At 36.1% G+C, this 26,547-nt stretch overlaps 1 protein-coding gene across 1 annotated transcript in view; it reads right to left on the bottom strand.

The window, feature by feature from the left end:
* The window catches only part of CTNNA3 (catenin alpha 3), a 586,211-nt gene that overhangs the window by 153,352 nt on the left and 406,312 nt on the right, over positions 1-26,547 (bottom strand). The window contains exon 11 of the mRNA XM_013945648.2: positions 17,567-17,723. Within this exon, the coding sequence (XP_013801102.2) occupies positions 17,567-17,723 (157 nt within the window). The remainder of the gene's footprint in view (positions 1-17,566; positions 17,724-26,547) is intronic.

The raw sequence follows: 26,547 nt of genomic DNA, 5'->3' as shown, positions 1-26,547 counted from the left end.
CACTTACCGGGTAACTTTGCACACCTTTTCATTTGTTCTTGTTCTCTATAGCTCCACAAACAAACAAACCCACCCATCCAAAACCCACACCACTAAAACCTTCCCATAACTTTAGCAACAGGTATGGAAAATTTTCCATTAGAAAAGGCTCATTTGAAATAGTAAGTATTCATGGGACAACACTTGTCAAAACGGTTTCCCAAAATCAGTGTGTGATACCTGATCAACTCATCAGTTAGCATATGGAATACATAAAATAATGGTCCCTAAAAATGCATCAATTATCTAAGAAATGTAACACCGTTATTATGAATTGGGGACGGTATTCTGCTTTCGGGGCAAGGATACAGAACAGAGAAGGGAGGTGGGAGGAAATGTTAGAACACTAGATTTTCAGTTAAAATGAAATGGATACAGTAAGTAATAACAAATTGCCATCAAACATCATCTAAGATTTCAAAAGGAAATTAAATATAAAACTGCTGGACTAATTGCGACATGTAATGTATTAATTACAATTAACCTTGATAACAGAGGAATAAAAACTGATTATTAGACAGTAACTTTTAAGAAGTTTGGTAGGAATCAGGGGAAACAAACCAATATATAAGAGTTCTCTATTGGGCAAATTGATACAAATTATTATTATATAGAACAGAACTGATAGAGACCTAGATAAATATGATATAATGAAGAATAGTCGAAATAGCTTTGTAGAAGAGAAAGTTACGTCTCACAAACATGAAATTTTAAAGGCATCAACAAACAGTGATACATATGATTCATTTGACTACTATAGCCTGGATTTCTGAAAGGCTTTTGAGATAGTTTTGCAACTTCTTAGAGAACTCTCAGATGCCATAGGATAAAGTAACAGATTTTCCTGCGTGTTATTTACTTGTCAGAATATGGAGAGCAAAGGATAGGAATAAGCAGACAGTTTTCATAATTGTATTAGCCAGAGGTTCAACAGGGACCTGCGCTGGAATTCTGTGTTTCAACACATCCAGAAGTGATGGAGCACTGAAGTGACAAAGGAGGGTTTTTCCCCAATTTAGGATAGTTAATGCTAAAGTTATCACAAAGAACTGTAGGTGGCTATCACAGTTCTAAGTGATAATCAATGAAACAGACCACATGCAATGTCAATAAAGTCAAATTAACATGCATAGTGAAAATCAGCCCTGTGTCTATATATAATGCTGAGATATAAATTATTCACTACTACTAAGCAGAGAAATTTCTAGTCAGTTAAAATAATTCTCTGAAGATATCAGCTCAATGATAATTAAAAGGTAAACAATGTTAGGATTTCCTACGGAAGGTCTCACAGTGAAGAAAAAAAAAAAAGAGTTCTACAATAATCCATAATGCGCCTGTACCTTAAATGCTGCACAGGGTTCTGGTCACTACTCCCACCTAAAAAAAAAAATTCATGCCAGTAAGCAGGAGAACTAAAACAAAAAAACCTACTTCTTCACAAAACACCTCACTAAATTGCTGAAATACTGCTTACATAAGGTGGAAGACAAACAGCTTGAAAGAGAGAAATGACGACAGTGGAGGATACCTCCAACAGGCTTTGACACAACTTTAAGGTGAGGCCATTAGACTGACGACTGATAAAAGGTATACCAGTAGAAGCCAACTTTGGATGCCCAGTGACACACATTGAGTCTTTAGTATCAATCAAGATGGAAAAAATTCAAAGCAATTTTCTCACACCCCAGATGAGCACAATGAGAATGGGACTCAACTGTTTTAGGATCAATGAATTCACGTTTATCCTGAAGCACCATTACAGTTGGGCCAAACAAAAGGCAGTAAGATCCACTGTAGAATTTTCCTTCCTATTTGAATACTGCTTCTCCATTAACAAGTATATAAATCTCTATTTAATTTTTTTTTTTTAAACATACCTTGTCTCTTTCAAAAAGCATGGCACAGTATTTTTCTATTGCAGGTGCCAAAAAGCCAGAATGAAAACATAAAATTTAATCAAGTCTCCGAACAGCATCTTGGTTTTTCCCTATCTCCACAGCTATGCTAACAGCAAATCTATAATTAGAAATTTTTGCAATGCACTCCTCTGTAAACATGTTACATGGACAAGAAAAACAGTAATAAAGGGAACCAGAACTTTGAACCATTGATGGAAAACTAATTATATCAAGAGAGATAAGCAAGCCAGAAATCCGAATCATTTTCCTACCCCTTGTCGAAGTATTTTCAGTATGTTTTGTGGTTTGCTTTGACCTACTTGAAATGTCCAGATCACTATCTTAGAGTGTAACTGTCCAGAGTAATTTGAAACATGAGCCTGAGCAAGCTCTAAAATTTAATGTTACAAATACTTAAAGACTGAGGCTTGACCTTATGATTCATTGCATTTGACTCTTATTAATCAAGTGTGCTTTTTAACACAGTAGAATGTAACAATGCTACAAGGTTAAGAGAAGGGTGATCTCAGCTTTCCAAATGAAGAACACTACAAAATGCCTTAGATCTTCTCATCTCAGAGTCCTGACTGAATGACAGCTTTACAATATCCATATGGAAAAAGTGGATAGTATTAATAACTGGGGATTATGTTTTCCTTTGTAAACAGTAAAAAGAACACTCTCCCACCCAAATATGCCCTTTTTTAAAACTAAAAAACGTAAGAAAAGACAAATTGTATTTTGAGTCCCAGAATATAAAAAACAGTATTGTGACTGGAGTTTGTACAACAGGTCAGCAGGAACTAGAACAAGGGCTTTCCCTTCCTCAGGGGGAAAAAAAAAAAAAAAATCAGCACATGATGATCCACATCGCATAAACAAGGGAACCCACAGGAGGCACTGGACAACAAGTTCTACTCCTTACCTGTGAAATGGGCTTTCAACCCCAAAGCTGTGAGGCACCAGGGACTCTCAGGAAGAAGCCCTTCTTTATATACTTAAAAGCCTCCCAAACTGCCCTGGAGCAGAGGCTACCAGGGACAAGGAACAAGACGGATTTTCACGGCAACAGAATCAACAGAACCATGATTCTGTGACTTGCACTTGTGCATGCACTTGTGAAAACCAAGCAGGATGCCTTTGTGCAGATAAGTAGTGTACAAATACAGCTGCAAGCTGCACAAGATTTTTAAACAAACCCTGCATGCAGAATTTTAGGGGAGTACACACATGTCTCAACAGAGCATTATCTCTGCAGGCTTCAGCAAAGGAAGATGATTTAGGCCACCCGTAAAACTATCAATAACGGTAGAGATCTTTGATGGACAGAGGCCACCTCTGCAAAAGGACTTCACTATACTAAGTCACATAAAGTAATTTGAGCTAAAGAGAAATGTATTTACACATTACATAAGAAATGGCACAAATATTTTATGGGTTTTATGACCTGAATTTTTAAACACTGGTATTGTATAGACAATCTAGCTTTGTTTTCCCTTAGAGGCTAATAATAACTAAAGAAAACAAACTGTATTTAATAGACAGAATCTCAAAGCCACAAAGGCTTTGTTTTGGGTTCATAAAACACCCACCTGCTCAATTACAATAGCCATAGACAAAGTCTATCTATCATAAATTGACAGTAATTAGTATTAGAGATGTGAAAGCTTCACCCACAATAATTCTATTATACACATACAAATGCACAAACATGCAATCCACTCCTATAATTACAGTGATACATGGCTTGACATGAACAGTCTTAAAGGTACTATTCACTGCTCTGATGAGATTATAGTACTTTGTTATGCTACAAAGTTACTGCAAAAACCTGAGGTAACAAAGTTTGAGATGTTGTAACAGTCCTCACTTTCTCTACAACGCACCTGATTATTTGCTAGCAGATACAGATAGGAAATAAAGGAACTAGTTCAGTGAAGCTCTTTAAAAGCTACTGGGTGGTCTGTATGCAAACTATTTAGCAATGAAATAAAGATTTCATTTATCAGACTTACTCCTCTAAAAAGACTAACAGTTGTTGCCCACAAGCAAATTTTACAGGTGGAAACACCCCAAAGACAAGGGCCTTAGGAATAACTAAGCATATTAATCTGATTAGTCCAAAACACATCCTATACTTTGTATGTGGCTTAAACACAACTGTATATGTTTCTTTATTTCATCACTTGTTCCCTGCCAAAATAAAAAATCTTACCCACAGAAGTACCTGAACTGCAATAACCTCAGTCTGGTACATTTCTCAATACAAGCTTAGCGTAGGTGTTCAGAAAGATGAAAGCCAGCATGCATTCCTAAATCACTGAATAAAATACAACAAAATAAAGTGCAGTCTGAAAAAAATCCAGAGATGTCATACACTGTTTCTGGTTGCAAGTGGTTCCGAGTTAGCAGACAAAGCATCAAAGTTTCACACCCTTCACTGCAATGTACTAGAATGCCACAAAAGCTGTTAAAAAGCAAACAGGAACGTAGGGAAGAAGGAGATGCTATAAGTTTTAGATGACAAACTCCAAAGAAATCAGAAAGTTCAGGGAGGAAATGCCTTAGAGAACTGAGGAGATTTAGGAATAAATTGAGATGAAATTACATATAAAACAGTTTCTAAACTTTGAAAACACTCTATAATACTATATATAACCTTTCAAAATACTGAGTTTTAATAATTTCCTAAAATACAGTTTCCCAGGTTATCTAAAACTTCAAGTGGAATATGAGAAAAATTAATGAGGATGAAAAGGATTTCACAGAGCTGGAGAAATATTTTTCAAAAGGTATCTAGACAATTTAGGGGTCTTCTTCCACTAGACTTTCAAGACAATTTCAGTACTTCTGAATGTTCTACCATTTGCCTCTGCCTGCAGATTCACAGTGACCTTAACTTTTCATTTTCCTATAAATGGTACTCAAACTCTTACCATGTCTAGGCTTATAGCTGTGACATCAATTATTATATGCAAAAATACCAAACAAAAGATTACCAAAGCAGAGATCAGAGGAGAAAACTGTGCACCTTTACTAAACTGGTTGCTGACTTCCAAAAAGAGATGATATCCAAAATTTTTAGCAAGGTTGGTATCGCAGTCCAACAACACTGTCATTAGTATATCGCAATTAACTAATTAATTAGGCACACAAGAGTTTGCAGAAGACAAAAATAGTAGTCGAATTCATGTGATATATTCCCTAGTAATGGCATGCACAGCAGAAAAAGCACAGTCTGTTTCCAGCTGCTAATTTAGTGCAGAGAGAGACAGATGATGCCATGAGTATCAGAATTCGTATTTTGGCAGTAATGGGTGATATATGAAGAGCTGTGAAACCTATCACATCCAATCTCCGTTCTCCTTCCATTTCTTGGCTATCCAGAACCTGTCACTCAATTCAAACCAATGGGGTAATGAACAACTCTTCCTACCATCTAAATCTTCTGGCAATTAATCTGGGGAAAACAACATCAGTTATTATATAGAAGAAAATCAACATGTTTAAGTCATTCCAGGTAGAAGCAGACACATGACAATTTAACAATTTGCAAATGGTAACATTTCAGAAGCAAACACTGTGAACAGTTAAGCTCTTTTCACTCAGATTAAGGAATTTATCATACATCATTTCCCTGGTGCATGACCAACTTATTTATGAAACTCCATTATTAAAGAATTCCTGCCACTGCCAAACAACTGATATACACCCAAAAATGAAGAAATCATTCAAGTTATATATATAACTTGAATATAACTTGGGGTATAACGTGACCCCAATACAAAGAATAATCTATGCTTTAACACTTCCTTTCTCCTCATCCCTAAATCCATCAAGAGAAGAGTGCTCAAAGCTGCAACAATGACTGGGATTTTACTTTGGATAATAAATTTATTCCTGTGCTGTGACAGTAAGTGCAAGTGAGTCATCACACAGATCCTAAAAGAAGCATAACCTCTGGTTGGCATATAGGATGAAAAGAGCAGGACAAAGGAGTATTATATCAATTACCTCTGGTGCTCATCAGCTTTCTCAAAATGTTGAATCAATAAACACAAGTTAAATCAGTTATTCCAAACCTACTTTTAGCTTGAAGTTTGTTGCTCTTGCTTCAAACAAGAAAAAGGGGTTTTATACTAAAAATAGGGGATTTTTCTTCTCCAAATACAACAAAACATTCTACCACTCCCTTCACACCTTGGCCTGTTTCCACCTTAGAACATCATGGCAAATATAAATTATCATTTCAGATTATTTCAGCGCTGAAAAAAAAAACCACACTAGGTACACTATGATGCAATAACAGATATCAGGATATGATGAAATTAAAATAGACAGCCAGTAACATTTTTTTTAATCTTATCAGAGTGTTACACTGGAAAACGATGAGCATTGGTTCAATGGTGGAACAGCAATCAGAATGGAGAAAAGAAAGAATACGTAGTGTTCACAGAGTATTAAAATAAATGGAAATGTTGCACATAATTGTATGCTAGGAATGTGAAGAGTTAGAAAAACTAAAAGTACAGCATGGATTTAAAAAAAATCTATTTGAGTCAATCACTTTGGAGAAGGAAAGATCTGTTTTTATTATATAGGATGGGACAATGCTGGGGATCTGCTAAAGTTTAAAAAAAAACTCTAAGGATATTAAGAACCTAACTACCAACATGGAATAGACAGACTGGAAGAGCAAGGGGAGTATTCACAGCACTGTGTTTGTCTAATCTCAGTGAGCTTCTGCATTCGGGAGAAAGGGATTCAATCTTCCAGAAGACTAAGCAAGGCAATCTCTAATTATCTCTAATTGAGCATATCTCTGTCCACTGAGTACAGAAGAAACAAAGGGAGATAGAACTAAGCTTAGGAGGGGCATTCAGCTGTAGACTGAAGAATAAATGTTCATCAGATTTTCTCCTAAAAATTCACCTGTTTAAGAACTGCTTTTCTTAAGAACTGAGGTTATAATTCATGATCACTTCACTTGATTTTAATTCAATAGGAACTAAATGAAAAGACTGCAACTCTAACTTAAACTCTCTTAAAGAGCAAATCTTGATAAAATAATAGAATTGCTTAGTGAAATCAATTGTACTGAGGAATCCAGGGGAGTAACAAAGAAAGAACCTTACCAAACTTATATGAACGAACATCTGCGACCAAACGGACATCAGCAGTTAACAGAAAGCCTATAAGGAACAGCAGAAAGCAGATGCTACTTAAATTTAAATGTACTCAATTTCACAACAATATGCTGTTCCAAAATTAAAAGCATCAACCTACACACTGACAAATTTGAAACAAATTCGTGAGCAGTTTCAATAGAACCAAAGATAGATTTTTTTTTTTAAAGAGTTTTTCAGAGAAATTTCTCTACTCTTAAGGGGAAAAAGAACAGTCAGTACAGAATAACAATAAATTTGTACAAGTGTAGAACACAAAAATTCCAAGTCTATGGTTATAAAAGATTGTTATGATATTCTACAGGGTCTCCTAAAATTTTTTACATACAATTATATTTGTTAGGATTCTGTCAGAATTGCCTACTGCTGAATTAATATGCTATAAAGAGCTAGTATCGTGATATCCAACAGAAAAGACCAGACACTGTCATGCAGCATCAGCTACATAGTTTGTAGCAATGAAGCCTTAATTGTGTGTGCAAGTAACAGAATCCTAATTTTGGCCGAACTGAGCAACACAAGAACCATTAGATAGTCCAACTACAGTTATTGACACACTGTAGGGTCCACAGCTGAAGGATTATACATACCAGAGGAAACACGCTACAGCAACAAGTAAGACTAACAACACAGAAAAGAAGAAATTAAGAGTATGGGCATGGAAGCTCTGTTAATAAACATGATTTAAGTAAAGGAAAAAGGATTTTGAGTTGGGCTAGGATCTAATAGTTATACATAGCTACAGTCATTATCTTATTTTAAAAAAAATCTACCATGGGGATTAAACTAGAGCAAAATATGCCAACCACTGCTTCTGAGAAAAATAATGCAGTAATGAAATAACAGTAAAAAAAGGACAGCTTTTCCTCTTTAAGTGATCATAGCCTTGTGTATACTACTGGTGTTAACACTCAGCCTTCCTACTTCTGATAACAGGGGAAGGACCCAAACAGTTTTGAAGAGGAGAAAAGACCAGCATTTAAAACTGGAAAATCTTAACACAAATTCACAGTAGTGAAAAAAAGATGTAGTAAAGACAGAAACATGGATAAGTAAGAGTGTGATTATGCTGTCAGTGGAGAGGGAGGAAGCTACCTAACCAGTGAAGGTGTATGACAGACTAAACTTACTTCATGGTACATCTCTGTTTTGGGCATCTTAACATACTAATTCTTTGAAACATATCTGGACCATTTCAGAACACAAGGAATATTTTCTCAAAGTCAATGGGAAGAGCTCAGTTTCTGCAGCAAGTCAGAAAACTAGGACGCTGCAGTCTATGGGGTACTGGAGGAAAAAGACCACAGTGACAACAGAGACAGCCCAAGTATTGCCTTCACATACATTTCAAATCTGGCTCTTAAAGTTTCATATAGTTTCTCCAAGCTGGATGTGCCTGTACAAGCATGAGAAGGCATACTTCTGTGAAAGACGGGCTTGACAAATATAAATGAGCTTTAAAGCAGTCAGGAAATAGAAGCAATTTTGAGAGGGAACACAAAGAAAAAAATATCACTGAAAAGGAAAGCAGCAGCAACTACTAGACTAAAGGTCCAAGCATGCTGCATATTCCCATATGTGAGTGGCTTTAATAAAGTATGCTTTTTTTATCATGAGCCCCTATGTTGGACCATTTATGCCCAAACAAACTGCCTCCAGTGATGGAATGACAGGCTCTGCGGATGAGGGAGCGCACTGGATACTGTTTACATTTACAACGTTTTTGACACAGTATCCCACAGCATCCTTGTAGCCAAACTAGGGAGACGTGGGTGGAATACAAAGTGGATGAAACACTGGCCAGACCATCAGGCTCAAAGAGGAATGGTGAGTAGTTCAAAGTCTTCCTAACGGCTACTTATGTGGGGTGTTCCTCAGTAAGAGTCAATACTGAGGCTGATACTGTTTAATTTCTTGAGTAATACCCTGGATACAGGACAGAACACACTGTCAGCAATTTAGGGGCTAACACACATGGTACATGAGGAGAGTCTGAGGGACCTGCAAAAAAGGCCACTAAGGGGGAATCTATTTTAGTCTTCCACTAACTAAAAGGAAGCTCTCAGTAGACAAACTCTTGTCAGAGGTACACAGCAGAACAAGAGGCAACAAGTCACAATGTCCAGAAAGGGAAATTACAATTAGACATAAGAAAAAATATATTTCGCTATGCCCAGAGAAGCTGCGGAATCTCCATTCTTGGAGATTTTCAGAAGTTGTCCAGACAGTATCTGAACAACCTGATCTAATTTCAAGTTAGTCTTGCTCTGAGCAAGAAGTCTGACTAGATGACCTCCAGAGTACTCTTCCAGCTTCTTTTATTCTGTGATTATAATCTTCTATTTTGCAATTTTAAACACGTTATACTTTGCATTAATAAAGTTCATTCAACACGCTGCTTCCTAACTGACTATTAAAGATCTCTTCCAATTGTAAAAACTGCAATAACAGCAGGAGCTTCGGATCTGGAGCTATAATGTTAGAGAAGCAGTGAAGCTGGCTATTCATTCCCTCTGTGCTATCAGTAAATTACCTCCTAAGAACTGAGTCTTTGGAAAAGAGGCATAAGGTAGGTTTTTTCCCTGTTTTACCAGTGTTAAACTGAGGAAGCTTCACTGAAACCAATTAAAAAGTACAAGATTATGGCAGCACAAAATGTGGTCCCTTAGCTCTTGTTTTTGTTGGGCCCGTAAGACCATTTGCCCCAATGACAACTGCTTTCACCAACTGGTTTGTGAAAACATTTGCTGCTTTCCATGTATTAGAAGTAGTTTTTGCTGGCATAGGTTTACATTAAAAGGCAATTTCTGTTCTAGGCCTGTGGTATCTCACTGATTTCCATTATGCTTGAAAAGCCTTAGCATATTTTTATATTCAAAGGGGAGGGTTAAGAGGCTCTGGAGGCAAATTTCTAGCCTGCACAAACTCCAAATTTTAGAGAATTTCCTGCACACTCTGCATTTGGAGTGTGCTCTTCTCAACTCCATTTGAAAGGACAGCCACCTAACATTCTCCTGGGTCTTCTCTGAAGGTCTGTACATCACATCTGGCACTAGGGTGTAATGAGAAGGTGAACTATGAGTCTTCTCCTTCTTGACAGCACTGATTCATGGCAATTCTTCAATTAAAAAATTACTTCCTTTTGCCTACTTCAGTCAGTCTGAACGAACTTCAGTCCTATCATAGAATTTCCTTAACAGTCCCAGAAGACTGTATCTATCTATTGAAGACAGTTCAGTTTAGTTTTTATTAGGAGCTGAATTGCAGGGGCACCTCTGTGCACATTATGGTGTTGCATCTTTCCGTTCACAATACTGAAAACAGAATATTCTCAACAGTTTGTAGATGTCCAGGTTTACCACTGTCAATTTATCTGTGTAAACTTCACAAGCAAGTTACTCAAATCCTCAGCAAAAGGACACAAGAAAGTAATTCCACTCATTACCATGCCATTAAATAAATGGCAAGTAATAAATTACTGGTTTTAACAGCAAAATAGACATCAGACAATACCATTTCAAAGTCTAATAGCATAATACCCATTCTTTGGGATACACCTAGAAAAAAAGAAAAAAGAGACATTTTACTCAGCAATTTACAGTAGTAAGGAGATGACAAGGGTCAAAGTACACTTTGGACTAACTGCATTGTAAGGAGGTATTTTAAAGAGTTAAGACACCATCGCACAGAGAACACAATGGGAAAGGGAATGTGCCATTTGTGTACAGTATATGAAGAGGCTTTAATCACACATAAGGAAGGATGAGAAAAGAAATGAACTAAAATGAACCAGGAGCCATTTTTTATAAAATGAAAACAGGAAACTTTGGATTTGGAACAAGAAGAGCTAATATAAAAGGATTTAATGGATCTGAATCTGGCTAGAACAGTGACATTACAAATTTGACATACAAAACTCACAGATCAAAAGTATGAGAAGCTGAAGAGAAGGTTCAGAGATGAAATAATCAGAGCTTGGGCAAGGACACTGACAGAAGGACAGCGAGGCAGCATGGGGGTCCGCAATTCCAACTCTTCAAGAAGACAACAGAGAGCAAAACCACAGGTCTCGAGAATTTTATATATACAAACATTTCTGACACTTGTTGCTTATAATCCTTGTAGAAATGGAGATAACTCTTGGACTAAAATATTTAGCTCTTCTCTTATTCGTTTTTAAACAGGTAACCTTAAAACAATAACTGAATTATTTTCCAGGGACTGTAATTACATGCCATCATCAGGAGAGGAAAACATATACATACAAATGAAAGAAATACTGACATTTCAATTTTTTCCACCTATATCCAAAAAGCTTATCCATACAATTTGCAATAAAGGATATTAAAATAACCCAGGCAATTATTAAAATAATCAGCAGGCGAAAAGGAATACCATAAACTGTGCTTTTAGCAAAGCTTCGTAATAAAAGAGAGACTGAATAGCTGGTTTACAAGAACAGAGTTGAGAATAAAACTTTAGATCCACTAACAGAAACAAAATTACAAGCATATCGAGACCAGTCTCCTGGAAATTCATGCATGAGAGGCATTAGCATGTTTCAATTCACTTATTTCAATCTAAAAGCTTCATATTATCATGATAAATGGATGGCAGTATTTTTTACCTTTATGTCAGAGAGTTATAAAGATTAATACCCACATTTTTCATGGTATAAATTAACTATACAAAAACTGGTAGGCTGAGACCGATTCTCTGTTCTTAGGAGGTGCATCACAGCAGATCTGTGAACAACGATATCATCATTTATAATGTTTCATATTCACAATGACATTTTTTATACAATTAGCTCTTGCTTTCCTCTACAAAGAGGAGTCCTTCATTTAAACAGGCTATTTGGAATCAGACCTCTTCTTCACTTATGAAGACCTGATTCATCTCTTTTGTACTTTTAAGTTTTCCTTCAAACTGAGTGTTATACACAAACCAATATATTTTAAAGAAACAACTGAAACAAAAAAAACCCCTCCAACTTCGCAAGGATAGGTAAAATGGAAAAGGAGAGACCAATATGCTCAGGAAAATAAGAACAGAATTATTAGCTCATACAATTAACGTTATTCTATTATATGCTTTTTTTAAACGCTGACTAGTTAATTTAACATTTTACTTTCAAATGCTCATGATTTACACTCCCCTTTTTGATCAGCCAAATTATCCTTTCCCTGGTGCTACAACAGCGAAGGACTTGCATCACAATGCAAGAGAGAATTTTCCTGCATGCTTATGTTTTATTTCAGCAACCCCATAACTGGCTTACAAAGAGTCACAAGGAGATGTTTTCACAGAGAGCTAAATTCCTCCCAATCCTCTCAGCTATAAGCTTCCTTATTTGGCTTATATTGAGAGAAAAACATAACATCCTGTATTCAAGAAGTGGAGGACCAATCCAATTGCTACTGAGCGCTCAGGAAAATTCTTCCAGTGACTTTAACAGGAGTTAGATTGTATCTTAACATCTTACAAATGTCCACATGACAAACACAGCTACAAGGCATGAATTAACCCACCAAATTAGCAGCAATCCACAACAGTTCACATTAGTAACATATTAGAAAATGACTTGCAATCCAAGGACAAGGTTACACTGTGTGAAAAGGGAATACAAAATGTAAACCTCATAATACGTATTCCCAAGTCTTATCAGGTTTGGAAAGTACATTTCATATTTGATAGAAAAATCTGACCTATCAATAATCAGAGATGCAATCTAAAATAAATTAAGTAAGCAATTCTATCGGGCGATTTAAAATCCTGAATTACCAAAATTACTAGAAAAGGCTTATTTATAATATTTACAGTCTCCTAGATTTTTGGAGCATCATATTAACACTAGATATCAAACACCAAGAACAAAGAAATTAATCATGAAACAGCTCCCGAATGATCAGTACCATGCTTCTATTAGAGAAGTTCTATTTGAATATGCAGAATTTTCCAGGATGTCAAGAAAATGTGAAAGACAGATGTGGTTTGAGATTTTTTTTCCTCACTAGAAATCCACAAGCCTCACTTTGAGCTGACCTCAAACAATACAAAAAAAGTATGATCTAAATAAAGGAAGGTTGCTGTTCATTCAGTATGATTTTCAGTTGCCTACTTTTTTTATGAAATAGGAATACTAATAAATGGGAATCCTCTGCTCAGAGAGTATAAGTGTTGCTGCAGAACATAAACAGCAGTTCTGCAACTATCACATAACAAAAGTAGTTAAAACTGTCTGAACAGTTTTCTATCTGCACAAGGCATAAGATAGGTCATATTTTCCTCTTAGTTATATTGGCTACAATACAGAGTAATATTATTCTTACTGTAATTTTATAGTTACTGCTCAAGTCTTACTTTACGACATGTCTTCTGAAGTATATCAGGATTGTTCAGTACCTGGTATGTGGTTATTTTTATAGTCTAATTATTATGAATGAAAGTGCCCAGAGAGTAAATGGGAGTTTTTCTGTTGGCTGTGGGCACATTAAACTCTTTTTCTTTCATTTCTATTTTTACAGAAGGTGAGAGTACTGCATAAAAATATTGATTCAAAATAAACTACTCGGGGGGGGGGGGGGGGGGACGACACACACAAAAAAAAAAACACAAAAAAACTTTACCTTTAAATGGCCCTAAGAGGCTTGGCCAGTGGCCTGGACTTCAGGTGATGTGTGATCTCACTTAAATCACTTAGCTCAGCTCTAAGCCAAACTAAACCTCCCATGATATACACATGCTATTTACCTGTATGTTGGATCTCCCATTAAAGAGAAAATGCCACATCCAAGAAGATGCAGTCAGGCCACAGAACTCAGTCATTCAAAACAAATGTGCAAACCCAACACACTGACACAGCATGACATCAATTTGAAATAAAATATTTTATTTATAAATCAAATTTTTCGAATGTGCTCTCATCATTTTCTGTAGAAAAACTAATCTTAACACTCAACCTATATTACTTTCCTAATTACCAAGTAAATTTCCAGAGAGCTGGATACTATCCTCTATTACACATTTAACTTTTCTATTTAGACAGAGCAGCATATGAACATTTCGCTCTCTCAGAACATGGTAACAGTGCTAACACACTGAAGAACAGACTGAGAGTGGCTTGCACCTTTCCTTATTGTAAGTGTCTTAATAATTAAGTCTATATACATGAGCTAATAAGAATCTTCCCAAAACAAATAGGTGATGCTTTCATAAGGAAGCCTCTACTTAGCCTCCAGTGCAAGAACAAGCAAGACACTTGAAGTTAAACATTAATCAAATTAACATGTGCCAAGGAATCTTTCCAAAGCCTACAAAAGATGCTCTATACATGGTTTAGAACAAGCACATGAATGTTTATCTTTTCAGACCTCATGATATGTAGGCCTACGTATCACTGCTATGTAAGTTAAGAGTTTCTGCTTTTACTCACCATAAGAAAACATCAATCATTCAACTATGCTGAACCAAGTAAAATAAAATGCACTGAAAATACAAGAGTTTACTTTGGAAAGACTATTTGCCCAGTGGCATACCATTTTTCCTAAATTATTAAAGGAGTTTCTAACTTTTATTCTTCAAGCTAAGGGAATTATGAGAAATATTTGAAATATGCAATTCAAATAAATCACAAGTCTGTAGTTAAAAATATATGTTTAGTTCAATTAATTCAAAAGATTAACTTTAAAACTTAGATTTCAGAGCAGGGTAAAGAGATTTAAGTATTTAATCCAGTAGCAACTTAGAAAACTGATTTGTTTTTTTCCCCCTTTATTAACAGCTCTAGTATTATTTGCAGGAATTTCAGTATCAGTCCTGCAGGGAACATTTGCAACCTCCTGGACCCTATAAGGAATAGCAGGGTTCAGAATCTGGTTCCCTAAAAGGCTGACCTGCATAGGAAAAATCTGTTATGCTTTCCTGTGCTAAGATACATTTGGGAGAGCAGCTCAAACTACTCTATTTCACAGTAAATTGTGCTAGGTTCAAACCTTATCCAGTTGTTAGGTACACCAACTAAACAAGTAAAGGAGAACTTTCATGCTCTGAGGCAAAACTAAATCTATATCCAGCAGCAGGCAAGTAACTTTTGAGCAAATGTTCTCCAACATATTCCCAAGGAAAAAGAAAATCTAATCGTATTTCAAATATACTACCTACAATACATGCAGTAAAATAATTTCTCCCACAAAATGACCATTGCTTTTTTCCAGTTAAGAAAAAGCTTGTTGTGTATGGACTTGAGAGAGAGATGGCTATACAAACATCCGACTTCATGCCTAAATTTATGTCCATATATCTGAAAGATTTAATTAACAGCTGGATACCTAATGTATATGACCTAAAGGAGTGTACTTTTTTTTCATAAGGAGATAGGGCAGAAATTCACTACTTCGTGAAACACTCAACCAAGAAATGGGTTACATTATATGAAAATTAGTAGGGGGAATAGCAAGTGGTCACAGAAAGAACAAGAGTATTTCCAATTTAAGTAGCTAGCTAAACCCAGCAGTGATTACAACTCTACACAGTGCCAGAGCTCAGGGGAAGAATTAAGTTGTGGGCCCCTCACAGCATGCTCAAATTTATCCCTCTTCAACAAAGTTCTAAAGCATATACTTAAATCTTAAGCCTTAGTCTAAATGCCAGAAGAAGCAATGAGATTTAAAACCTTAACATCAAGCAAATACTTACATGCTGTGCTGAAGAGTAGTTGAATCTAGATCATGATGATGGTGAAAATGTGACAAATACGACTGCTGCATCAATCAGTTTTGCAACCTATCAGTTTTCCCTTAGTATCTGCAGTCTTACTGGAGAACCACTCCTTATTATAATTTAGCTATTTATTAATTGGAATCCTGTGTATAAGGTTCATTTGTTTTAAATTATATTTGGAAATAATACAAAAGACTTCTATATTACATGAGATACATTGGCAATATTGTCAAATTCACATAAATTAAAGGAATATTCTAGCAAAATACAGTTTAACAGGAATTTCCACACACTGAAATCTCAGTTCAATTAATATTTTGTCCACTTTCTGAATTTAAACTTTTTACAGCCATTTCTATCAGCCACTGCCAATATAAAGAGTGCCATGGTGACTATAAAATCAGATGACAATTAAAGCCATGTATTGGCGAAGTTGTGCTGTGAAAGAACACTGCAAATGGCTGTCTCCCAGCTACACCAATATTCACCATTTCTTAACTTTCCTGATAAATAAAAGTAGCACCAGAGAAATACCTCATCACTAGTCTTTTACACAGAAAGGGCCAGAGCACCCATCTGCTTATAGTTTTTGCACTCTAATATCCATGTCCCAATCACAAGAAAAAATGCCATTCACTTATGGGGACTCCAGTCCAACAGTTTCCAGTTACCATAATGAAAATGTTATTTTTGAAAATAAACAAGTAGAGTAGTGAGCATCCAAGCTAACTCCCTTTTGACAGTCCACCGTCAGGTTTAATGAACCAAGAGGAATTTGGGGAAAATGGACTTAAGTCTGACTTCACTAACAACGTTTTCAAACTACTGACATCTGCAGAACTGTTGTTCTATACTGCTACATAAGCCAAATAACCCTAATAAGTGGGATTAAGCTCACTGGTATTGCCTACAGAAGGATGGGCAAGCAAAAGGCATACTAACCATAAAGAAACATAAAAGTTACACAAGATTTAATTACTGGTCAACATTGCATTGACTTAAGAGAAGCTGAAAATGCAGCATTTTGGTTTTAAAGTGTAAGTAGTAAATAGCTATTTTGTATCTTCTGTTTAAATCTTGAAGACTCACTGCTTCAGTAAAAACAGCTGATATTAAAAGTCTCTTCAGTGAAAAAATTTAAAAATACCTTTTACTTGACAAATATTTCTAACTCCAAGAATTCTGAAACACTACACTGCATCTGTTCAGTTTAGGAGGTGTTTTTAAATACATATTTGCTTGAGAAAGTAGCCCATGTGATTTTATCATATTTCTGTGTTTATCACAAATTACTGTGGATCCAAGTTTTACTTACATTCAATAATCTATATACAAGTCCAGAATCACTCTGGATGCTCAAATACTTGGCGCCTGCACAGCTCAAGGAAATGCTGAAGTGCCTAACAAAACTCATATCACCCTTTTTTCTCCCTCAAACCCAAAAATGAATCTGAGAGGTTGGATAAACATACCCAAAGGAAAAGAGAGATTCTGCTTCAGGCACCTACAACAGCTTGTTCAAACCACTTCTACGCACATCTGAAGTTGTGCTGAACAGAAGCAGCTACTTGTGCTGGGACATGGTATTCTTTTAAACAGATGTAACAGCTTCACAAAGCCTTATGCTAACTCATCTTTCATTGGTTTACTATTGAAAATGTAACTCTTGAAGTTTTCAAAGTATCGAGAAGAATAAGAGGATTCTGAAAATTATCATACCTGAAACAGCAAGAAAATCATCAATGCTTGTTATATCATCCACAGCTTCAGTAAGAACATGGATGTGATTCTCCCATGTACTCCTATACATCTCCATGTTGTTTTTTACAACTTGACTTTTTGGTCTGGCAGCAAGAGCTAAAGCAGCATTAATAACCTGTACCCAAAAAACAAACAAACAAAAAAACAACACCTAAATATTTATGCTCTCTGAAAGAATGCAGAATTTTACTTTTTACTATAAATCATAAAGCAGCATTTCTATTTTCTAGGCAGAAAAAGTTGTTCAGTGTTTTTTATTTTCACAGTAAGAGTGCCAATCAGATGTTGCTTAGGTTAATCTCCCTGTTGGCTTCACAAATTAAAAAGAGGTATGACTCTAATTGAATAGGCAACAAAAATCCCAATGTTTTTATTTTCAATTGGGGGATTCATGCTATTCCAGTTTCAAGATATTAACACAAGGAAGTCTTTCATAAGGTATACTTACAGGTACTGCATATGGTCACTTCAGTTTTGAGTTTAAACTCCTTAACAATAGACACAACAGCACCTATTATGGAGTATCTCTACTGAGGGATGTCATCAGCCTTTGTCATGTAAAAGCATCAGGTTTTACATGCCTATATAGAAGTAACAGACTGGTATTTCTTTATCTGTCAGGCCTAAAAATAGTAACTCTGTTCAAATGAAGAGGGTAGGTTTCATCCCTTCTAGCAGAGATCAATTTATGATGGAAATATTAGGTCATAAAATGATTATTTTTTATAGATACCACTTCCAACAACTAATTAGCTTAAGGTTTTTTCCTAATATGGCTATTTGCTGATGTTATATCAAAAAACATATAAATCAAACAAGTATGCTTCCAAGGTACGCTGTGAACATTACCTTACTCCAAATCCCCCCTGCAATATTATTTATCAAGTAGAGAATGGTTTTAAGAAGTCAAATCACCAAATAAATCACAAGTTAGGAAGACTAAAACAGTCTTTCACACTAATATCTAGTGCTGACAGAATACATTCATAAAACATTTTTAGTATCATTCCACTGTAACCGAGTCACTGCATCAAAGACCGAGAGCTAGGAAATCCTTCATCCTAAGTCTAATCGATGTTTCTTTACATTGACTAGTATCAATTCTCCTGACCTTGCTCTCAATCATAAATAAAACTTGTAATCAGTTTTATCTGGTTGGTATTTTTACATATCACGCAAACTTATAGAGCAGCTGAAATAAAATTTAATAATAACAAACATTAATACTCAAATTCTCTCTCTTAATGAAGGAATGCACATATGCAGGGTTTTTACAAAAACACTTCTGTGACAGTCTTTTTACTAGTGACTTCAATAAGAAAGAACAGACCATACACTTATTAAATTTACCTCTTAAAAAAATATATAAGGACCTCAAAATCCACCATCACCAGCTACTGTTTCAGCAGTTTGCCTGGGGAACATTCTAAAAAAATACAGCTCACCAACAGCACTGTACAGGTAAATAAAGTCTGAAGACACATAAAAAAGTGATTTCATTCAATTTCCTTAAAACAAAACACTGACTTACAAAATAATAGATGTTTATTATCAGACAAGCCTGGGACAAAAGACTGCTCAAGCCAGGTCCAGTAAGGACTTAACTGACTACCCTTTTTCCTTTTCTGACTGTAAGTTGGTTTGTACTAAACACACCATCTCCCTTCTAGTCTTCCTACATGATTTCAATACAGCCCCTCTGCTAAGAGTCGTAACAATTCTATTTTATCCACACTCCAGATCTGCAAAATCTACAGCAACAGCATTTATCAGTTTTATGATCTGCCAGCAGATTTGTCTTGATGGTATGATCATGCCCCCTAAAAGAAAGCACACCATTCACCTTTGTTCTGTGAAAACCACATAACCTGAGTCCCCTCTCTCATTTATTGGCTTTTATGCAATTGTCCAGAAACATACACGGTTAAAGCAGGGGATGTGCTTCACTCAGTGGGGAAGGTGTCTTCCGAGATGCAAGTAACTTGCCCTCCTCATAAACTGGGAGAGAGAAACATGCTGAATTCTAGGCGGATTAGGAGAGAAGCCCTCCCAAAATGAATGCTGAGGGCAGTTCAGAGCACAGCTAAAATTGTGTATCATTTTATTTCTGACATTTGAAAAGTAACGACAGCACAGCCAGGTCAACACAGATGAAAAGGCTGATCATTTATACCTCAACAGAATGCAAGTACTAAAAAGTCACTAGAGACCTTGAACATCTATTCAAAGGTGCATCTCTTCTAAACATAAGCACACTATTATAACCATCCCTTTGCCGTCTTTGCCACATGTACTATTCTACTTCTTTGGAAATGTAGGGTCTTCTTCTGCAGGCATTTATTAATAATTTGATACCCAACTGCTTCTGGCTTCTCAAATGAGTCAACAGACTGCTCAAGATGCTTAAGGCTTAAATTTCCATTTACATAAATTGCTTCTACTGAAGGCTCTGCAGCACAGACGTTTTTTGTGAAGAGTTAAAGCAGGGAATTTAAGAGGTTATTAGGGTTAATTTTTATAAAGGTAAGTGTTCAGCATTTTCCTCTATTATATTACCACCTTTGGCATCAAACACGTGCTTTAAATAAACACTTCGAAGTAGGCAATACAGGTGCAGAATAACGCACTATGCTAAAGTCAGCCTCAGCTGATTATTTTCACCAGTAAATTAAATAACTTCCTATGTTCCTATATTTTTATTAAAATTAAAATAGTATTCTTCCTCATGAGTGGGAGACAGCTTTCTCTTGGTAACAATTGTTATCTATTTTCCAAAGTTCAGGATCCCACTAAAAATATACCTGGAGAGATAAATGAAAAAAATATTAAAATTCAAAAGCTGCAACTGCATAAGTTTTTGTACTGTCCTTCAGATCACATTTTCAATTATGTTGTTCGGACGTTTCTCAGCAGCTGTGCTGCAGGAGTCCATTGCTTAAGATTTCTATTCGATTGAAGATGCTCCAACAATGGAAAAAAAAAGGAAGGTTTTATTTATTAAAAACACCTTATTTCCAATCTGTAAGGAACTGCAGACTATGGTTATCACAAGTGACTTAGTAAAATTCTAATTAAAAAAACCCACACATACACAAAGAAACAGACAAACTAAATGAGGAAAGTGCCTGCACTGATATCCTCTCCCTTTTATCCTCTTTATTAATAGATACAGCTTTCACTTCCTTAGACGCGATTCTCCCTGAATAGAATTCTGTACTCACAGAATAGAGGCACAAGGCCTTCTTGATAATGTCTAATTCCCCTCAACTTCCAGACATGGAAAATCAGCATGGAAAAGAGGGAGAAAGCATGGTGACTAAAATTTTGCACTCAGACAAGGTTTTTAGACAGTCCTGCATTTGGTGCTTCAGCAGTACCACTCCTGTGACAGCGCCGATCACATTCTGCAGTTCCTCCTAGAACCCTGGGGAACAAGGGCAACCCAAGTCAGTACCCAAACCTCTTTGGTTGAGAGACAATGCTGCCTGTGATCTTCTCTCTATACGAAGGATAGAATATAGAGAGAGAAAATTCAGTAAAATAGTAATGCATATACCTGTTTTTTTAAACAGTATTAACAGTTTGACCATTTTAGGAATTAAATTTTCCACTGTTTCCTTCTTATTTGCTTGAGACAAGACTCATGGTGTTTGTTGTTTCAAAGGCACAGGTCATAACGATGAGGATTTATGGTTATGTAATTCATCCTATTTTGCCATATACATTATTTTTCATCAACTAGAACACAATATACCGTACAAAGAAGTTAAAAGAACAATAACAGTAAAAATACAGAACAACACTTTATAAAACAATCAGCATTCTTAATACGGGGTGCTTATAACTATCCCAAAATTATACCCAGAAAGATAAGAATGAAAGGACAATGTCAGTGTACCCAAATAAATGGGAGAGAATTGAAAAACTGAGTAGAGGGAGGAGCAGAAGAGGGAAATAAAACAAACATCCCTAATAAAATATATCCCAAGCATAGCTTCTGCTTCTGCCATCTGGGAAGGGGAAAAATATTCCACAGAGCACCAGAATGTACTGTGAAATTGCATATGAGTGCTGGAAAAAAACATAGAAGAGTTAGCAAGGTACCTTAACAGATTAATAAATGTTCATAAATTAACAATGAGAATGCTACCTTTGGCGCTTTGGTCAGCCTATTACTAGCAATCCTTATGTCATATTTGTTATAAGACAGACTACGATAGCAAGGACTAGCGTATACACTGCTGGTACCTATAAACTGCCACACAAAAGTGAGGGGAGAAATGGTAATTTTCGAATCCATATAAGGTAACTGCAAAGTGGGAGAAAAAAACTGCAATCTCTGCCACCAGAAAGAGGACAGGAAATAACGGACAACTGTAGCAAGGGAGGGGTTGTTTTATACAAGGTGTAACTGAAAGGACAGTTACTATGTGCAGAAACGGACAGGCTGGGGAGACCGTGGACCCTCCCCTCAGTGGAGGTTAACAGCAAGGTAGTCAAACATCTATCTGGAATATATTAAATCCCTAAACCACTGGAGAGTTGATCACATTTTGGTGGAAGAAAGAGAGAAGGAAATGTGGACTGCATGATCTCTCAATGTTCCTTCCCGCCTTACCCCCTACTTTTCTTCATCTTAATAAAGTATTTCCTGTAGTAAAAAAACATTTTTAGTTACTTATAGACTTCAAACTCACCATTTCAGTCATGTCCAAGAACAAGGACAGAAAAAAACATGCTCGAACATTGGAAAAAAATAGAATAGAATACAAAAGAAAGAAACAGTATTCTGACAACTCTTTCTGGAAAAAAGCTTTGGTACTCACAGACCTCAAAGTGAAGAACTGATGTTTGACACTGAAATGTCTTTTTTGCTATCTCCAGGGAACCTGTCAAAATAGGTCTAAGTTATTAGCCTCTAAAAACTTCAACTTCCACATACTAAGTACAGACAGATTTTAGCAACTGAATTCAAATTCCCTAAAGACCCTGCTAAACGAGACTTGGCTTTCAAAAGCAGCTCTCAGTGTTAGGGATTGGGCAGAAAAGAACTAACTTTTTCTGGGTAAGTAAACTGGGACTGAGGACCAGTGGGAAGCAACAGCACATGATAAAAATGGCTGCAAGAGAAGAACCAGTGAGACAGTAAGATAAGAAAGAGAGAGGTCACACTGAGGTTGGACAATGCCAGAAAAGGACCAAGATCAATACCCAAAGCAAATTTGGAGCAATGATAGGGAAGGCCACTGCAACATTCAGATAAGACAGAAGACTAGTAAGATGAGGAGTGGAGTTGGTCTTGTGGGACAAGGGACAGGCTACAAGAAGACAGGGGCCTGGGAAGCTGGAGAAACAGAGATGTCCAAAAACAATAGGTGAAAAGAGTGGGACCCCTTCTGCACTCGGGGAAGCACAGACCACCTCCCAGGAGTAAATCAGGGCTATTCAGTAGAAGAAACCTTTTGTCTGTAGGACTATAGTCTTTCTTAGGAAAATTAAAACAAACAAAACACTTGAGTCAGAAAGCATGAAAAGAAAGAACATTGCTCTGCACAAGGGTGCTCAACACTGCCATGAGCAACTGGCCTGTATCTCTGCTTTTGCTCTGGCATCCAATGCAAAGATAGACCAATTGCTGAAACCATATCGTGCCCAATTGCGTTGTGCATTCATCAGATGTTTCTTTGTCTTTGAGTACCTTTCCTGGTTTGTCTTACACTCGTGAAAAGCACTGACAGTTATAACCAAGCTGAGCCAGAGCTTAGGTCAGGCCTGCAATCTTTAGAATTACTGACTGCTATGTAACCTCAATACTCTTAAAAATAAATAAAAAGGGATTCAGATATTGCACGCTGAACACTCAAAGTTAGTGAATACTTAAGGTTTTATTCCCTGTGCCACTTCTATAAATATAAAACCCTCTGCAAAAGGGGTTTATCTCAAACAAATTCTTAAGGTGGAAATGGCCTACACTTTCCTTCAAAGTGAACAAAACTAAAGACACCAAACATTTCCAATTTGTGCCAAAGGGAAGCTAACAGGAAAATTAATCCTTCTGCTTTTACAGCTGTATTTTATTAAATACAAGAATGGTAAACTGTAACAAGGTAAATCCTCTGTAACTTCTCCAATATAAAAAAACGCAGGTCTTCTAGGAGGGACAATTTAATAAAAGGACCTGAAACCGAATATCATCTTATCATTGCATCTTTGCAGACTGGCTTTCTAGTCCAGAAACTCTTAGCAGCTTCTCAGGAGTATAAATTGCCACACTGTCTTCTTGGTCCCCAAGAAATTTATGTTCTTTTCATTACCTTGAAAACTTGGCTTGATACCTTGCAGGCAGGCCGGCCCTTTGCTCCCCCTTTAGATTTTCCCACTCCGCGCCTATACCACAGGCTCCCTGCTTACTGTGTCTCACCTAGCTGCCTTTCCAGCCTGCAAGCTCTCAGGGAGAGTATAATCGCAATTTGGCCTAGAATGCATCAGCCATAATAATAAAGAGACAGTTCTCCTATCTCATGCACAGCCTCTTTAACAAAAAGATACAACACAATATACATACAGTAGGCGAACAAATTTAACGCATCCCCCACCTATCACATGCAATCAACTTCATAGGAGAGTCATGAAAATTATACCTAAAAAGCACTCAGACTGTAGAGATTTTGCTAAAGAAACATTAACAGGCAAAGTAATATTTCTTGTTAAAAAAAAAAAAGGCTTTCAATTATATGCTGTAAATAAAACATGGTGCCACACACCGAAAAAATGAAGAGACTATAAAACATTGAATAAACATTGAATAAATGTTCTGTGCATTGTGTACACTAAAGGAGGAAACGGATTTAATAAACAGTGAAATAAATAGTGAATGTGCAATTAAAGAATTTAATAATATAATTTATTAACAATACATTATATATTAAAATATTAAATATATTAATAATAGAATTTAATATTATAAGAAAAAAAGACTAGTTAAGATACTGCATACAAGCTAAACTCTAGCACTTCATTATTGAACACACTGGATTTGAAAATTGTTTTTAACTGAGTTTTGTGTGTTTCTTTTTTTTAAACAGCCATTACATGAAAGAACACACTGGATGCTGTGTAGAAACCATGAAAACCAAGTCTTAGTCCTCTGTTACCTTCTGCCTATAAATACATTACCTTCTGCCTATAACTACATAACTACCCAAATAATTTATCTTGAAGTTAAAAGAACAAAGTGTATTGCAAGAAAAAAAAATGACAGACCCTTACCATAATAAATTTAGGTTATTCATAAGCTATTTTCATTCTTGACACACAAAACAGTCTTTAAAGTGCCAGACTGCAAAGAACTGGAAGCAACCCACAAAGAATTTAGGGTTTCAGTTTCCCAAGAGAACAAGTTTTTGATACGTACACAAACAAAATTAGAGGATAGACTATATGGGTCAATGAGCCCAGAGCAAACTTTTGTTTCTTCTCACTGAAGAACACGGTTCAAAGTCAATGATGCCTAACCTGGAGCTGACTCAAGCCTTTTGAAGATTCTGTTTAGGCTTCTGGAATTAGGTTATTATTACCACATCACCGGAGATGCGTCCAGTTACTTACTGGATATTTTAGTTCACTGAAGAAAAGAGAGTAGAGCTCCTAGCTACTGTTTAACATCTTTTGGTTTTGGTGTCCAACTAAAGCCCTGAATCTTCAACTTTCATAATATAAGTGTTATTATTTTTCCTCATTAAAATAGCTTTAGTTTTGCTTTCTACAGCAGTTAAAAGCTCACGCCTAATCTCAAAACTAAGTTAACTCAGCACCTTACTTTAATAGCAGCAATATTTTAAATATAATACTAATTTTGAACACACTTTCATATCCTTTTTCAACTATATATAGTTATGAAGATTTAAGATTTTGTTACTCCTTCGACAAAGATGAGCAAATGTTTTTAACAAATGGATCTCACTTAAAACAATGCAATAAGGTAAACAGGCCTATGCAGGAAAGCCAAGTCTAGCTTGTAGAGCTTTAAATCTGCATTCAGATCATCTGCACTATATCTGAATACTGGCACACGGGTCTATCAATGGATTTGCACAGTGTTCAAACTATAAATTCATGAAATATATCAACTGTAAACAGAGAATAATATTTATACAATATATACAGCTATTGGTTCTCAACACTTAGCAATAAATTGTGACTGCAATCCCCTGCTGTTACAGTCATTTTGACAGAAATGTGTATGACTGATCTGCATAACCAGGAAAAATTAGATGCTTTAGTGTATTAGCTAATATGGTTAAAAAATGAGTATGTAAATAAAAATACAGCATAAATGCTCTATTTAAGGAGACAGTTATCTGGTGTTTTCCCTATTTCTCATAAACTGGCATCCCATTCTGTTAGTCTACGCTAAAGATAAAGCGGGTTGAAAGATTAGACTTTGTTGTCAAAAATGCTGTCTTTTTGATTATGACTGGTCAGAGGCAAATCTAGCAAGCACAACAACTGTTAACAGGATATCCCATTCTGTCCCTTACCTGCTTATATCCATGTATCTAGGCCCTGCTCTCTAGAAAAATTCTGTAAAAGAAGCAGTCACTTTCCACATCTATCTAAAATATGCTATCTTCTCTTGCAGAAATGATTAGCTCTTCATTCCCCTCAAAACAGAAAGCATTAGAGGCAAAAAAAATGTGAATCAGTGAGAAAGTTACTGATTTCTGGTGATGACGACTAGAAGGCTGCAGCAGCTAGAACAGATGGCATTAAGAGTACTGATTTTCATCATTTACCCGCTTCTACTTGTGGAAACATGGAACAAGTTATGGTATCCAGCAGGAAGGTATTGCTAAAGATTCAAAAAATAATCACATTAAGCTATGTAATTATAATATGGCTAAAATATGAAAGCTAAAAATTAAATAAACATATTAGAT

This window comes from Apteryx mantelli, chromosome 7, assembly GCF_036417845.1.
Source record: "Apteryx mantelli isolate bAptMan1 chromosome 7, bAptMan1.hap1, whole genome shotgun sequence".
NCBI lineage: Eukaryota > Metazoa > Chordata > Aves > Apterygiformes > Apterygidae > Apteryx > Apteryx mantelli.
The sequence above is the reverse complement of the archived record's forward strand: the minus strand, read 5'-3'. Positions and strand labels throughout refer to the sequence as shown.